The sequence below is a fragment of the Scomber scombrus genome, chromosome 17 (assembly GCF_963691925.1).
Source record: "Scomber scombrus chromosome 17, fScoSco1.1, whole genome shotgun sequence".
Taxonomy (NCBI): domain Eukaryota; kingdom Metazoa; phylum Chordata; class Actinopteri; order Scombriformes; family Scombridae; genus Scomber; species Scomber scombrus.
This window is the reverse complement of record NC_084986.1, coordinates 16,957,076-16,973,155: the sequence shown is the minus strand read 5'-3', so window position 1 is coordinate 16,973,155 and position 16,080 is coordinate 16,957,076. Positions and strand designations below refer to the sequence as shown.

The 16,080-nt window shown below is 41.8% G+C and overlaps 1 protein-coding gene across 4 annotated transcripts in view; it reads left to right on the top strand.

Moving 5' to 3' along the window:
- syne1a (spectrin repeat containing, nuclear envelope 1a) overlaps positions 1–16,080 on the top strand; it is a 118,247-nt gene that overhangs the window by 94,187 nt on the left and 7,980 nt on the right. For 3 of the 4 annotated variants that reach the window (XM_062437171.1, XM_062437172.1, XM_062437174.1), the window contains 20 exons: positions 30–163; positions 248–452; positions 1,749–1,931; positions 2,038–2,184; positions 2,300–2,454; positions 3,071–3,218; positions 3,343–3,437; positions 3,756–3,990; positions 4,394–4,588; positions 5,955–6,080; positions 7,350–7,505; positions 8,152–8,310; positions 8,788–8,954; positions 12,072–12,234; positions 12,929–13,116; positions 13,396–13,546; positions 14,183–14,365; positions 14,524–14,661; positions 14,930–15,121; positions 15,400–15,718. In XM_062437171.1, coding sequence (XP_062293155.1) covers positions 30–163; positions 248–452; positions 1,749–1,931; positions 2,038–2,184; positions 2,300–2,454; positions 3,071–3,218; positions 3,343–3,437; positions 3,756–3,990; positions 4,394–4,588; positions 5,955–6,080; positions 7,350–7,505; positions 8,152–8,310; positions 8,788–8,954; positions 12,072–12,234; positions 12,929–13,116; positions 13,396–13,546; positions 14,183–14,365; positions 14,524–14,661; positions 14,930–15,121; positions 15,400–15,718 — 3,439 coding nt within the window. Of the gene's footprint in view, positions 1–29; positions 164–247; positions 453–1,748; positions 1,932–2,037; positions 2,185–2,299; positions 2,455–3,070; positions 3,219–3,342; positions 3,438–3,755; positions 3,991–4,336; positions 4,589–5,954; positions 6,081–7,349; positions 7,506–8,151; positions 8,311–8,787; positions 8,955–12,071; positions 12,235–12,928; positions 13,117–13,395; positions 13,547–14,182; positions 14,366–14,523; positions 14,662–14,929; positions 15,122–15,399; positions 15,719–16,080 lie in introns of all 4 variants that reach the window. The other variant, XM_062437170.1, reaches the window with a different exon arrangement.

Below are 16,080 nucleotides of genomic sequence, written 5' to 3'. Positions count from 1 at the left end.
GAAAATGAAATGCAACTATTGTCCCTCAGAACCTGCAGGAGGAGATGGATAAACAGGAGAGCAGTCTGAGGAAGTTTGGCTCTGTGACACACCAGTTACTGACAGAGTGCCATCCGTCTGTGGCTGAAACACTTAACAGAGCTCTCCGGGACGTCAACATTAGGTAGCTGGGCAAAACAGGTTTTGAAGAACGTGTCCCTGAAATTGCAGCCGTGAGCCTTAACTTGTTTCTACTGCTCTGTTGTAGGTGGAACTGTCTACTAGAGCAGATCTCAGAGCAGTTAAGGAGCAGTAAGGCCTTGCTCGGGTTGTGGCAGCGCTACAAGACATTATACGGCCAGTGTGTGACAGCAGTCCAGAAACAGGAGGAACGTGCTGATCGCCTGCTGAAGAGCGCCACCGACAGGGAGATTACAGAGGAGGAGAGCTGCGTTTGGATAAAGGATTGTGATGTAAGTAGAGATAAAACAATGTGGGCGCGCAGGTGGTCGAGTGATTAAGAGCGCATGCCACGTACACAGCGGACCCTGGTTCAAATCCCGGCCGGAGGACCTTTGCTGCATGTCACACACCTCCCTCTCTCCCAGAATTTCCTGTCTATCCACTGTCAATAAAGGTGTCTGTGCCTGGAAAAAAAAGAAAAAAATGTAATGTATGATTGAGTCAGCTTTTTTAGTTGATGGGTCAAAGCTAATCCACTTGCTTTCATAGTTATTGGTTTTAGAATCCAGGTTTAATGTCAGTTTGTAACTAAATCTAAAAAATGTTGACATCTGCATTTTTGATTAGAAAAATACTGAAATTCTTGGGCACTGTCAGTCTCATTTGGTTAGTAAGGAATTGTGAATAACGTGAAAAGGCTTGTCAGCTCACTATACGGATTCACAAAGCCTCTATCCCCCCTGCAGAATACCAAACTGCACCCTGTTCTTTTGTCTGCTTGAATGTAGATTCACAGCACAATCTAACAAAAGCCTTTTGAGAGGGAGACTGCGAAGGGAAAGACAGGCCCCTGATTTACACTACAGGGATCCCCCGGTGTCACACTGGGCTTGTAGAGCCGTGCTTGGTGATGTCTAGAGACACACTGTCCTAATACTATAAGCAGGCCGTTATTTTGACCAAGGATCACTGATGGAAACACTTGGTATATGTCAACTAAGTTCTTGAAACCAGTAACTGTTATTGGTGTTTGTTTTCTTTTTATTTGGACATACTGAGACAACATACAAATAATGAAGCCATGGCTGCCTTCTTTTAAACAGTTGTAACAAAGGATATAGACGATATAATGAATGATACAAAAGATAAAAAAGTAAAACTCAGTAAATTGATCCAAAATGTCAGAATATGCCTTGATGTACACAAATTGTTTTTCCATTGCTATTGCTGACCAAAACCCACGGGACAAACAACCCTTGTTTTACTGATCCTGCATGTATTCAGAAAAATATATTTTCATGAGGAAAAAGAATCACATAATCCTCTTTTTGTTCTGAGAAAATTTAGCACATTTACACACAATAGAAACCTTCTTAAAACCCACTGGATAAACACTAAAAATGTGTCTTGCTTCTCCTAAATCATGGCGTGTAGGATATGACAAGCTTTCTTTCTATATTTACTGTGTTCCACTGTGTCTTTACATTGAATACGTAGTCCCGTTGTCTGTACGTCAATAGTTTTAAGTACTGTTGATCCAATGATTCTCTTCCTAACCTGCCTCTCTGATGACATTACTGATGCAGGAGTGCCTTGGCGACCAGGATTCGGTGCAGCAGTCCCTCCAGCAGCTGCAGGCTTTAGGAGAACAGCTGAAGAGCCAAGTAGATGCCTCCTCCTCTGCAGCCCTCCAGTCAGACCACCTGTCACTCACACATTGCCTAGCAACACTGGAGCACGCACTTCACAGGCAGCAGGAAGTACTGCGGGTAGGGTCAGGAGGGCATGAGCAAAATGACATACAGTCCATCACCTGAACACTGTTCTCTCTGCTATTTGTTGTTTTTCTCACTCTGACTATCTGGCTGTTTGTAGTCTGGATCTCAGGCCTATGAGGGTTTCAGAGAGCAGTTGGACACACTAATTCATCAGGCTGAAGAAGCTGAGGAGGTGCTGAAAGAGTCTGACCCAGTTGGCTCACCAGAGCTCAGTGTGGTTGAGACACGTATGGAAAAACTGAAGGTACAAAAAAACGCTGCCTCCAGATCTTTGATTTGAAATCAAATGTTCTCTCTGTTTGTCTTGGTTGCTGGTCTTGAGATGTTCCTGCTAACAGTATCTGATAATGTGTTCTCAGGTCCATCTGTTGAAGCTGAGTAGTCTGTCTCCAGACTTGGAGCGTGTTAATGAGTTGGTGTACAGACTACCAGTCAGTGACAGAGATGTTAAACGCCTGCAGAGCCTCAATAGAGCCTGGGCCACTCACTCCGCTCACCTCACCGAGAGGTTCAGGTACCTAAACCAAACACATTACACATGATCATAGTACTCATTTTTATGAGGTTTTACACACAATAAATTATTGTAATGTAGTGGAAGCAAAGCAAAGCCCATAGTTGGAAATGTTAGTCATTAATAAAAGTCTAAATAATGAATTCTTAAATATTTCTACCATGATGATCTGCAGCCTTCTTTCAGGGTAGTAATAGTTGTAGATGGTCAAACAGGTCCTGTGGTGCTTAATAAAGAGGTTTTTCAGTTCAATTCAGTTTTATTTATAAAGTGCCAAATCACAACAGAAGTTATGTCAAGGCACTTTTCACACAGAACAGGTTTAGACTGTACTCTCTAATTTAAAGAGAGCCAACATTCTTGGCTTGTGAAAAAAGCCAAAGTGAACTACACTGGCTCTATCGAAAAGTATGCTTCACTTATGTTAGGGCTTACAACCCAACAACTCTCAAATTCCTTTAATTGTATAATGGTTTATAACTGAGCTTAAAATATGTATAAAAATATGTATAAATGATCAATTAAGTCATGTAAAGTTCATATAAAGTGGAACCAATCTTTTCATGTGTTCCTGTTGGTGATGATCCCACTGTGGACTACTTCTGTCCCTCTCCAGTAAACTGCAGGCGGTGCTGCTCCAGCATCAGAGCTTCCTCCAGAAGTGTGAAGCCTGGATGGACTTCCTGTCTGAGACTGAACAGAAGCTGGCTGCTGAGATCTCAGGCAACTACCAGAGTCTGCTGGAACAGCAGAGAGACCACGAGGTCAGAGAGATACTGTTTGTATTTGGGTGTTTGGGTGCTTTTAGTGTGAATGAATGACATGTACTAAAGGTTGTTGAGTGTGAACAATGCTGATGTTGATGTTTCTGTATTTGTACACTTGCAGTTGTTCCAGGCAGAGATGTTCAGCAGACAACAGATTCTGTACTCCATTATCAGCGATGGACATCATATGCTGGACCAAGGCCATGTGGATGACAGGTAAAGACATGCACAGACACACATGATCTTAAATCACAATTTTACCAATTTAATAGAAACATCTATCAAGGTGTGAGCAGCATATGTGCTTAACATGTAAACTGCTTGTTAAAAGCCCTAAATTACAGGATAGGAACATGAACGTCTTTTATAACTTTGATTCAGACTTTAGAAGTGAACTAGTTGCAATTAGATTTGTTCTTTCTGGTCTTCTGCATGTGAGAGTGTCTGTGAATAGTGGACATGAATGGTATTGTATTCCAGATTCAAAATTTATTTAAAAATATATATATTTTCTTACTCTTGTCCCACTAACAGAGATGATTTCAGTGTAAAGCTGGCCTTGCTGAGCAATCAGTGGCAGGGTGTAGTGAGGCGGGCCCAGCAGCGCAGGGGCATTATTGATAGTCTGGTCCGCCAGTGGCAGAACTACCGGGAGATGGCAGAGAAGCTTCTAAGATGGCTCCAGGAAGTGACCCGAGACCCGGATGTACATCAGCCAGGAGAGGCAGTCGCTCTGCAGCAGGCCAGGAACCTGTTAGATCAGATACAGGTAGGTTACACAATGGAAGAGGTTTTACCTAACTTATTCAAATCTCCATTGACATCAGTCTATCTAAAATATTCATGATTTTATTATCACTGCCAGTTATAATTTTGATAAAAATTAATTTTGGACACTAGCAGGTGGATTATGTCTATTAATTATTTTTTCATAAAGCTTATTTGAATAGTCTGCATTTTTATTAGATGGACTGCAAATAGTTACTCATCTATTGAAATCTATATATGAAGTCTTCACAAAGATATACCCTATTTCAAATTACTAATAAAACACTTCATTAACCTAACCTAATCAAATCCCTGCTAATAAACCCTCCCCCCATCTCCAACCTTAGACTCCTTTAGTTAACCTGTACCCCCTCTGTCCGCTGTCCCTGTCCATATTCCTGCAGCTGAGGGAGCGAGTGCTCCAGAGACAACAGGGAGGCTACATCCTGACGGTGGAGGCTGGCAGGAGCCTGCTGCTAGCAGCCGACGCCAGGGCCGAGTCCACGCTGCAGACAGAGCTGATGGACATCCAGGAGAGGTGGAGGCACGCCCACCACCGCCTGGACCAACAGAGAAGGGAGTTGCATGGCTTGCTCAAGGTCAGTCAGTGCTACACCTGGAAAAACAGTAAAGCTTCATTCCTTCTTCTTTTGTAGTTTGTTGCTCTCCTTACTTCCTGTGCCAGCAAAAATCACATGACAACTTAAAATACAGATTGTACTGACTTCTTGTACTAGTTTCAATTTACCTTCATTCTTATTATTATTCACTTTTCCTATGCTGATTGTCATAATGATAGTATTGAGGGTAAAAAGATAGGGTGCAGTATGATGTATATTATTAGGGACATACTGTACTACTGAGTTGAGTCTATGTTGCAAGCTGAGCTAGAAGCTGTGTATTACTGTGCTGTAGAGTTTTAGTGCTGTGAGGAATGCTGAAGGGTGCTGGTCCATCTGAACCCTTAATGAGCCTGGCCAGTTGTACATGCAGAGCAGTGAAACCAGGTTATCACCTGAATTATGCAGCATTGCACCAAGTTCTGACAGTAAGTGAAGGATAGAGATAGAGCACAGTCGCCTCTGTTCTCAGATAAATTAAGCACCATAAAAATGTGTGCAAGCAAATCTTCACACACCCCCATGCTTGGACATTAAAAAATGGTACACATGCTCAAAGATAAAATGCCAGCCCAGGGCACACATCCACATGAACACACGCACATGCAGACTGTGCAGTGAGCTGTAATGATTTACACCCTGCATGGAAGATTTTACAGGCTGCGATAGTGCCTTGTGTTGAATGGGGACTGAGTGACGCAGTTTATAAGATACATCCAGGAATTTTGTATTTTTTGTGAAAAGGTGGTTCTGTCTTCCTCCTGATCTCATTCTCCTGTGATTTTAGTTACTCTCTCTGTCCTTCTTGGTTTGCACTTAGAGGACAGCTACTATAGCTATTCTAGTCCAGCCCTGAGTGTTCTTTCACCATGACTCTTGCTTTAGGTATGCTACTTTCCCACAGCATTTCTTACCAAATATTACCCTGCTTTTTCAGATTCTAAAAATAGCTATAATCTGTGCCCTTTGGAGCAGAACCCCCCTTTTTTTGTTATGAAGCTGTGTTCATTCTTTTCTTTGGTGGTTGAGGTAGTGCTGTGTCATTCTCTCTCATGGTATTGCAGGCAGGGTTCAGAGCGGAGTGGGCAGTCGACAGCATGATGATTAATGTCATCTGACTTCAGCCTCAGTAGATATGTGTATGTGTGCGTAAAAAATGTGTGTCAGGTTATGATCATGTATTCTGCAGCTTACTCGTACCGATGCCAGCAATAGTGCAGCTGCAGCAAATAGCAACTTCTTAGAGTCTGAAAAGATCTGCAATCTGCATGTGTTTCAGTGTGTATATGTGTGTGTGTTTGTGTGTGTGTTTTTCTGCTCTAATTCTTGTTGTTTGTGTGTGTAGAACTGGGAGCGATGTGAGAAGGGTATAGACACGTCACTGGAGAAGTTAAGGGCCTTCAAGAGGAAGCTGTCTGTACTGCTGCCCGACCACCATGAAGAGCTACACTCTGAGCAAATCAGGTGCAAGGTGAGTAGAATATAAAACACATTTTTTCATCAGTACATACTCTCCTCACTCAGTATCCCATTGTCTTTTACTCTTGTATACATAATATAAAGACAGATGTTCGCTCTCTCTGTCTTGGTCTCTCTTTTTCAAACACTGTCATGCTCACATAGACACAGACAGATTTGTTCTCTCTCTACCCCCTTAATCTGGGACAAACAGATAAACAGACCAGCATCAATGAAAAAAAACTTTATCAGCTGCTGCCTCATTGTGTGACCTTGTTCTGGACTGGTTTTCAGTCTGCTAGTTGTATAACATTTTCTCCTGTGGAGGAACCAAATTTCTGGTGTTGAAATAATTTGAAAATGTTTATATGTGTCTGTATAATTAGAGCTTGTCATAATAAATATTTACCAGTATGGTTTAGGCAGAAATTATGCCTGGAATGAACAAATTGACTTGCTCACATTATCCTTGTTTGCTTCCACACTTATCATGTCTGATGTGCAAGAGAATTCACATTATGTTCACTCGCGGTCTGTGTTAACCACTGGACACTGTATGCAGTCATGTTTCATGCATGACATGTCCTCAACTCCTCAGGGAGGAGGAGGGCTGTGAGTGTAGCATCACATAGCATCAGCTGAGGAGAGAGAGGGGGTGGGGTGAGAGAGAAAGAAAGAAAGAGAGCGAGGGGGGGAGGAATAGAGAGAGTGTGTGTATGTGCGCATGAGAGTGAGCGAGAGAAGCATCCCTGTTTGCAGTGGGGGTGTATGTATGAATGTGTGTGTTTGCATGTGCGAGCTTCCTATTTTGTGTGTTGCGCAATAGAGACATTCTCTGAGTCTACAAATGATTACAGCGCAGCAAAACCATCACAGAGACAGAGAAGGAGGGGATGCAAGGTTGGATGCCTCTGTTACCTTATCCTGCCTTTAACCTTGTATTTAGCTGGTATATTTTCATTTTTTGTTACATTTCTCGCTTATTTTTAGGCTATTTTCGGAAAACCAGTTTCAGATCCTTGCTTTTAAAATAAATCTTTTTTGGGTGACATGCCTTGCAGTAATATTCACTGTCAGTTTGTAGTTTTGCTTTTCCTCATTATAATTTCAAAGGGAGTAGCAGCTGCAAGACATGCTTGTGAATTTTCCTGCTCTGTTTGACTGTGGCTGTGGTTGTTGGATAGGAAGTGACTCTTTACACTACTATAAAAATATTGTTTGCATTTAAGGCTTGATCATCTGTGCGTGGTCCATAATTTCTTGCCCTGTCATGCGGATGCAGGAGTTGGAGAGCAGTGTGGAGGGCTGGACCGACGACCTCACTTCCTTGTTCTTGCTAAGAGACTCTTTGGAGGGCGTGGTGAGCGCAGATGACATCACTGTCCTACAGGAACGCCTTCAGCTGCTACAGCGCCAGTGGGAGGAGGTCTGCCACCAGGTAAGATACACACAGCACCCACATGCCTATATTTTTTTACTATGGTGTTTGAGAAAGCCAGTGTTGCTTTGTCTTCCTAATTAATATGGGTTTGTTCTGTGTAATCTTAAAACTAATGTTTAATTTTAGTACATTTGAGAGTATATTCTCAATCTCAGGCACACAGTGATTTTAATTTACGCTTTAATTTATGCGTTTTGCATAATACAGATAGTTGAAGCAAATACTGGACATGTGAAGTAATCTATGTTAATCCTTGCTGAAGATAGACAGTGCTCACAGCTGCGGTACATTTGACAGAGTTCAGCTGTGGTGAATTTTCCATACCCATGGCCAACACAGGCCCCACAGGAGTGTGTTATTGTCAAGGGCTGTTTGCACAAGACTGAAAGGGGATTCAAAGCATTAAATAATGACACTGTGGTACATTATAGTTATACATTTTATGTCATCAGTTTATCCTTCACCAGTTCTCTTCTTTCATTCAGTTACTGCAAAATTCTGTCACGTCTTTCTCATGTTTTAACTCTTTTTCTCCTCTTCTCTCTGGATTCCTTTGCTCCTTCTTTCTCTCATTTCCCCACCCTTCCTTTTCCCTTTCCGTCCCAAACAATACCCCTTTACCCCCCAACCCTTGTCCCCTCAGCTTTCCCTGCGCAGGCAGCAGGTGTGCGAGAAGTTGAATGAGTGGGCAGTGTTCAACGAGAAAAACAAGGAGCTGTGTGAATGGCTCACACAGATGGAGAGCAAGGTCTCTCAGAATGGAGACATCAGCATTGAGGAGATGATTGAGAAGCTGCGCAAGGTGATTTCAGCACACAGTCCTAACCGAAATTATACCTGAAATGCAAAGAAGCAAAAATTAATGAGCACATCTATGCATGCAGAAGAGCTTGGAGTTGAGTTTGGATTGTTTTGACTTAAAACTTTGCAGGTCTATCCACTGACTGATGTATTTGCCCATTACTATTATGTAGCTTTCTGATTAAGAGTTAGAAGAATGTGCGTAAGAGTTTCTTGTTATTAGCAGGTTTGAACTTGCCAGTGATAAGAGTGCCTGATTAAAACATTTCTTAAAAAGTATCATTTGAATGCAGTTACATGACAGTAAATATTTCCTCAGTAGAAAGTGCATTGCTCAGGAAAATAACACTACACTAGCTTTTGACAGGCTAATTTAGTCTCATCTGCAGCCCTAATGCACAGTTGCATTCACACACACAAACTGTACACTACAATCACACCTCCCTGTGTTAACCTGCTTGCTTTTTTTCTACCTCAGGATTACCAGGAGGAGATCAGTGTGGCCCAGGAGAACAAGCAGCAGCTGCAGGTTATGGGTGAGCGCCTGGCCAGGGCCAGCCAAGACAGCAAGGCTGCCGAGATCCAACACAAACTCAGCAAAGTCAGCGAGCGCTGGCAACACCTGCTGGATCTCATCGCTGCCAGGTGGGTTCACAAGACTCTCAAGACCACGAGAGAGTGTCGCTTGATGGCAGAGATTGTGTGGTTTCTGTCAGGGTGAAGAGAAAACTGGCAAACTGGAAAAGAGGAAGGATCCAGTTTAAATCAGTATCAGATATTACTTGTATAGTGCTTTGTTTCCTAAAATGCATCAAAAATATGGTTTAGGGTCATAAATAAAGTCACTTATTGCACAGATCATAGAAAGGATGAATTGGATGAACACAGGATCAGAAGTGATGTTTAACAGTAGCAAAAGTGTGTATTTGAACCACCAAAAACAAGCACATATACTAATCGTCTGCCTTCTGTTTGTTCTCTGATAAAAATTTAGCACAGTTGGATGACTTCTTAATTATTTTATCCAATAACAAGGGAAATGTAACTTCATCAAGGTGGTTTCTCTTTATTTCACATAGTGCATCACTCCTCCTGGTGGAGAAAGGTTTAAGTTAGCGATGGCATGTTTTAGCCTATGTTTGTTTCCATGGTTTCCATCACTACGGCACATGACGGGAATTTATTTTCCCACAATGCTTGTGAGGCATTTCCTGAGTTTGTTGCAGGTGTCAGAGGGGCTTCCACTCAGGGGAACTGTAAACCAAGCAAAGAGAGGTCATTCCTCATCTGTCCTCTATTGTGTCTTTGTGCTTTTTTGGTCTCTTATGCTTACTAGTTTTCTATTGGGTCAATCCCAAAAATTGAATTTGCTGCAGACTTGTCATTCTCATTTTCAGTTTGATTTTACCTTGACCTTTTTTATTGAAAATTGTATTGAACATATTTCTTTATGTTTTGAAATGAAAGTGAGCTGACGCAAACTTTAAATACAACTGTCCCGTCCCACCCTTCCCCCACAACTGTTCGGCTGTATGCCTCTGGGACGGTCCTGGAGGAGGGAAGAAGGGAAGGATTGACCTAATACAGACAGCTGCACTCTCTTTGTTTGTTATATCCGTCCGTAACTAAAAAACAACAGGAGAGATGGTTTGTAGCTGAAATAGAGAGAAGAAAACCATTTTTATCAGGTGGATTCATTTAACAACATTTTCTGGAGTTTTTATTATTTGCTGTAACAAGGATCTATTATTCTCCTGCAAACTCTCCAGAAGACTTTCTTTTCTGCTGTGCACTTCCGTCAAAGTTTACCAACATGCGTGGAGCTTACAGCCTTTGCTTTTGTGTGTATGTTGTGCTTCGAATTGTGAGGCAGGCCAGCTCTGCAGCACATGCCTCTGACTGTAAGTCTCCTTTTAGAAACAGCAGTACTTGTCACTCTCAGGCAGTCACACTCTCTCACATACACACACATATCAACGCACGCCTGTTTGGGGTTCTCTTTTTTTTAACCTTGAAGAGCAACAGTTGATAAGTCACAGTTGTGCCACCCTGCTACAACCTGCTGGCCCTCCCCCTCTGCAAAGACAGAGTTTAGAGAAAATCCCATGTGGAGCACACAGACCAAAGAGAAGAGTGTTTTCCTTCGACACAGTAACGCTTACCGGCGTTAACGTTGTCTTTGGGAATTTCGCGCCCCCATGGTTTTGGATTTAGGAACAGATAATATGGCAGGATACCCCAGCGAGGACCTGCCAGACTGCGACTGCGATATCAACAGGCAGGAAACATTTGAGAATTTATATCTGACAACAAAACAAAAATCAGCAGTCTTAAAGAACTAACTAGCCTCATGTACCTACAATACAATGCAAATGTTTCTAGTGAACTTTCACAGCTATGTTATGTTGTGTTTACAGGATCAACTTTAAGAGTATTTTAAGTTTGCTTCTTTTTTTCTGATGATTTTTTAAAATTGTATTTAGTTTTAGTTTCATGGCTGAATGCAAAACTGGTTTAACTAGTATGTACAATCTATGTTATATTGTTAGATAAAATATATTGTGTTGTTTTAACCAGTCTGGGTTTCCAGGGTGGGGATTGTCACACTGGACAGTATAATAAATTCCAGACACTTGACACAATAGTAAGAGTGTTAGTTAGTGGATAGCATCATTTTCTGATTGACAGTGCAACCGAGCTGATGCAATGAAGCATTGCAGCCTTGTGCAACAAGTTGCTTATGTTTGACCAAGTACAGTGTTCATTGGATTGTAAGTGAGGCAATATAGTCTTGTAGTCTTAGACAGTAAATCAACTGCGTCCGACAGTATGTTGCATTGTGAGATACTAAACAGCAGGTTTAGCAATTTTGAGACATGGTGAGCAGCTGATATAGAGCATAAGAGAGCTGCAGGATGGCAAATAAAAGTAGAGCTGCTAAATGTGTCTTTTGTTTTTTAGATATTTGTCTTAAGTTTGCTTATGCAATAATCAATGGCCGCCACCTTCATTCTTATCAAGTCTGTCTGGTGACATGATGAGAGTTGCATTGCTTTGCAGGGTGAGGTGTTGAATGTTGACTGGACAGACGGTTGTAAAGATGGTTGGATGATGGCTAATATAAACATGTTTCACATTTTGTGGATTGCAGTGTTAAGGGGTTTTAAATGTCAGGCTTTCACAGATCCAGAATGGATTCCAGTTGTTGTTAAGGGTTCAAGTGAGGTTTCATCACTTCCCAAAAAAGAGAAAATCTATACAGAGCATAAAAATATTTGCTCAGATAGACATAATAATCTCATACTCATATTACTCTTCTGCTACATTTAGCTGGGATTTAAACATAGAAATGTTTTTTTCCCCAGTCTCCATTATTCTTCCATTACACCACATCCAAACTTGCATTGTGTTCAGACTGTTCCCATCGTCAACTAAAGCACTTCCCTGGTTTACATGTTTGTTTGTTTGTTTTTCCAGCAAAAGTTTACACTTTGCTGAAGATGTTTTGTGTGATACTTTTATGAATCTCTACATCTTCTCCAGCTTTTAAAAATGATATAATCTGTTGCTTTTAGTTCACCCTTCAATTAAATGAAAGATTTACCAGATATGTTTACTGTATGTTTTCTTGTATGTCGTTACATTGACTGAGCAACATGTGCAAGAATCTATCAGCATATTTTTCTCTCTAACAGACAGTCTCCCTGTCTGTTTACAGTTGTCACATGTGTGACACTCTCTCTGACTCTGTTTCTCCACCAGGGTGAAGAAGTTGAGGGAGACTCTGGTGGCGGTGCAGCAGTTAGATAAAAACATGAGCAGCCTGCGTTCATGGTTGGCTCACATTGAGACCGAGCTGTCCAGGCCCATCGTCTATGACACATGTGATGACCAGGAGATCCAGAGGAAACTCAACCAGCAGCAGGCAAGTGGGACAAAACACAGGCTATCAGAACTCTTTACTTTGACAAGTACAATATTATAAAACAAGTTATATTCAGATAAAGAATACTGTTAATCTTTGGAGCGGATACAGTGAAAATAAAATAATAAATAATATAACAACCAAGAAAACCCTTAAAAAATGTTGATGGGATTATGGTGTTAATATCCCATTTTATAGAAATACTGTATACACCTGCAGTTTCACAAACATCTGCAGAAACATAATGTTCATGCACACATTAATTCAAGAAAATGAATGTAAACAGTTTGAGGGGAAGAACATAACTCACAACATGATTCAAACAGAGTTGGTGGAAAAGATATGACATTGAAGAGGAAGTTCTACCATGACTCATGCATTCATCTGTGGCTGTTTGTGTAAAGCTACTGTAGCCTACAGTCAGTATCAGTATCCTTCCTGCTGCCAACATGCCGCTCTAAATCTGGACTGGATTCTCAGACCCCACTGACCTCTTTACTCTCCAGAGCTAGCTAACACAGGTTGACTGTGTTCTTATTGCATGCTTTTAGGAGGCATTTGTTGATTTATTTATTTTTATTATGTAAAAACAGCATGCATTTCAACATTAACTGCTTTCAGACAAGCACATAATATTACACATATAATCTTTAAGTGCTGCAAAAATCTAGCTACTATTATGTATGACTTTCAGGATCTGCAGAGGGACATAGAGAAACACAGCACAGGTGTGGCGTCCGTGTTGAATCTGTGTGAAGTCCTCCTCCACGACTGTGACGCCTGCTCCACAGAGACTGAGTGTGACTCCATCCAGCAGGCCACCAGGGGGCTGGACAGACGCTGGAGAAACATCTGCGCCATGTCCATGGAGCGGAGGCTTAAGTCAGTGCCTCTGAGATTTTAAAAAACCCTATCTTATATATTATATTCACATACAAACACGACCAGCGGAGATGAAACCCTGTCAGTCATTTGATTTGCTGTTGATGTGCCATTTCATATGAAAGTGTATGTGTCAAATCTGGACATCAGTACATTATACATGTACACGACAAAGTATACCAGTAATACTGCCATCACTAATACAAATAAATAAAAAGCATGCAGAATATTTAGTTATGACATGACTTGTTCCCTCATATCTGAACCTTTTCTATGCAGGATTGAGGAGACATGGAGGTTGTGGCAGAAGTTTCTGGATGATTATTCCAGGTTTGAGGAGTGGTTGAAGACTTCAGAGAGGACAGCAGCTCTGCCTAACTCCTCTGGGGTTCTCTACACCGTCGCAAAAGAAGAGCTCAAGAAGTTTGAGGTTTGTTTACTTCAGATTTATTAGCAAAAAGAGAGTAGAATACAGATAGTTGCTCTTTGATTACTTCATACTTAATACTGAATTTGTATCTGAAAGTGTGTCACTTACAAAAATATACAGAGCCAATGCATGTCTAGTTGTAGATGTAATGTATTAATTTGTGCACACATTGATGTCTTTAATTTTTTCTGTCACATGGTTAATTTCTCCATGTTAGCAAAAAGAATTACAGACAGACACGGTCACTGCAGAGTAGAGGAAATAGGGAAAGACAGAAAAGTGTCACATGTTACTTAAACTTGTCTGCGCTGGTCTGCTCAGCTGCTGCAGTCCATCACTCTGCACGTGCACATTCCTGCGGCAGTCTGGCCTGGGCTATTGCCAGCTGCCCTGTTTGTGCCTGATTGGAAAGTTCATTTGAGTTAAACATAGAATTTCACAAAAAATTGCAGGATTTTAAGACACAGCTTTTATCAACCACTCATTTCTTAGGCTAGATCAGCATTTACTGCAGTTTAACCCCTGTTAACTTTTCTTCTTTATGCATGCATGTAAAACAAAAATCATACAATAGACTGCATCCTTTTGACAGTTATAATTTGTGTGTTTATGGTTATGTTTGTGTTTTTGTTGCAGGCCTTCCAGCGTCAGGTGCAGGAGTGTCTGACCCAGCTGGAGCTGATCAACAAGCAGTACCGCCGCCTGGCCCGTGAGAACCGCACCGACTCCTCCTGCCGACTCAGAGAAATGGTGCATAATGGGAACAGGCGATGGGATAACCTGCAGAAGAGGGTGGCAGCCATCCTACGCAGACTCAAGGTAACATCACATTGTGTGTTGACTTCATGACCCTGAGGTTTACCTGCAGCTGTGCAATTCAAAATATTTGGGTGTAATTTAACTCCTTCAGTTAATTTAAAAAGATAACAAAACACAGTGCAAGTAAGTATATTTGTTCCCGTTCTTTATTCGTGCAGCACTTCATCAGCCAGAGGGAGGAATTCGAGACGGCACGAGACAGCATCCTGGTGTGGCTGACTGAAATGGACCTCCAGCTGACAAACATAGAGCATTTCTCTGAGTGTGACGTTCAGGCCAAGATAAAACAGCTCAGGGTAAGATAGGATCTGTCTGAAATACTGATTTTAGTTTGGTGAGGCCAGCGTGATAAAAAACACAGCTGAGGTGTGAAATGAAGACATGTTTCAATAGAAAAACTTCTCTTAAATTCACTGTAAATTGACAAATTTATGGTCTTACCTCAAATTTGGTTAAACCATTTTATTAGATACATGAACAATTGATTACTCAGAAGATTATCCAAAAATCGAAATTAGATGCAGCCCTCCTGTGCTCTGACCTCTATGGTGTGTTTTTGCTCAGGCCTTCCAGCAGGAGATCTATCTTAACACGGGGAAGATTGAGCTGGTGTTCAGGCAGGGTGAAGCTCTGATCGAGAAGAGCGAACCTCTGGACGCAGCTGTGATCGAAGAGGAGCTGGAGGAGCTGCAGAGATATTGCCAGGAGGTCTTTGGACGAGTTGACAGATACTACAAGAAACTCACACGCCTGCCTGTGAGTAAAGTTACACACTCTCTCTGTAAACACATTACAAAAGTTCCACAACAGCTGTCCCTCCTTCACCATCCCTGACATGCTGCCAACGTGTGTAACATAGTTTACTACTGACAGCTGACAAGGAACAGAGTATATCAGCATATTAACAGTCAGTACAACACACATGCTCACTTTACAGCATCTCAACCACCCTGCACTGTTATGTTTTTAATTTCTATTCCTTTTCTTTGAAATTCAGTAACGTTTACTCTCTCTTTTCTGTCCTTCTCTCCCAGCTGGCTGATGATGAGCTCGATGGTTCAGACAGAGAGTTGGACATGGAGGAAGGTGGCGACCTCTCTGAGCTACAGTGGGCCGACTCTTCTCTGCCGCGCACATCCAGCCGCCAGGCATCGGGTACGGCCGCTCTCATCCGGGCAGACCGCTCAGGCCGGGACACGCCGGCTAGCGTGGACTCCATCCCGCTGGAATGGGACCACGACTACGACCTGAGCAGAGATCTGGAGAGTCCCGGAGGACGGGGCCATGGGGAAAGGAGCCGAGGGCAGGAGGAGGAGGATGAGTATCTGAGGACAGCTGCCACGGTGCTGTCAGGTTGGTCTGACTTTTCTAATGTGTGAATGATTAATGATTGACTTAATCTATCATTTATATTTAAAGGGGTGAGAAATAAAAGAACCAAAAATTAAGATAAAGCGTCTTTGCAAGGAATAAGGCCATCGTGAGCCTTTACTGCTTTTGGACATGGATTCTCCAGGTTTCTGGGGATGAGCTGCATTTTTCAAAAAAAGATATTCCCTCATTTTATTATATATTCCTGAAGTGTTTCACATCATAATTATACGCATCAGACCCTTTGGTGACCCCTCATATGCTGTATGGAAACATTTGGATTATTTATATTTCTCCACCCATTTATTAATGGATTTTATTTGGACTTGGAACTCGTCAGCCAT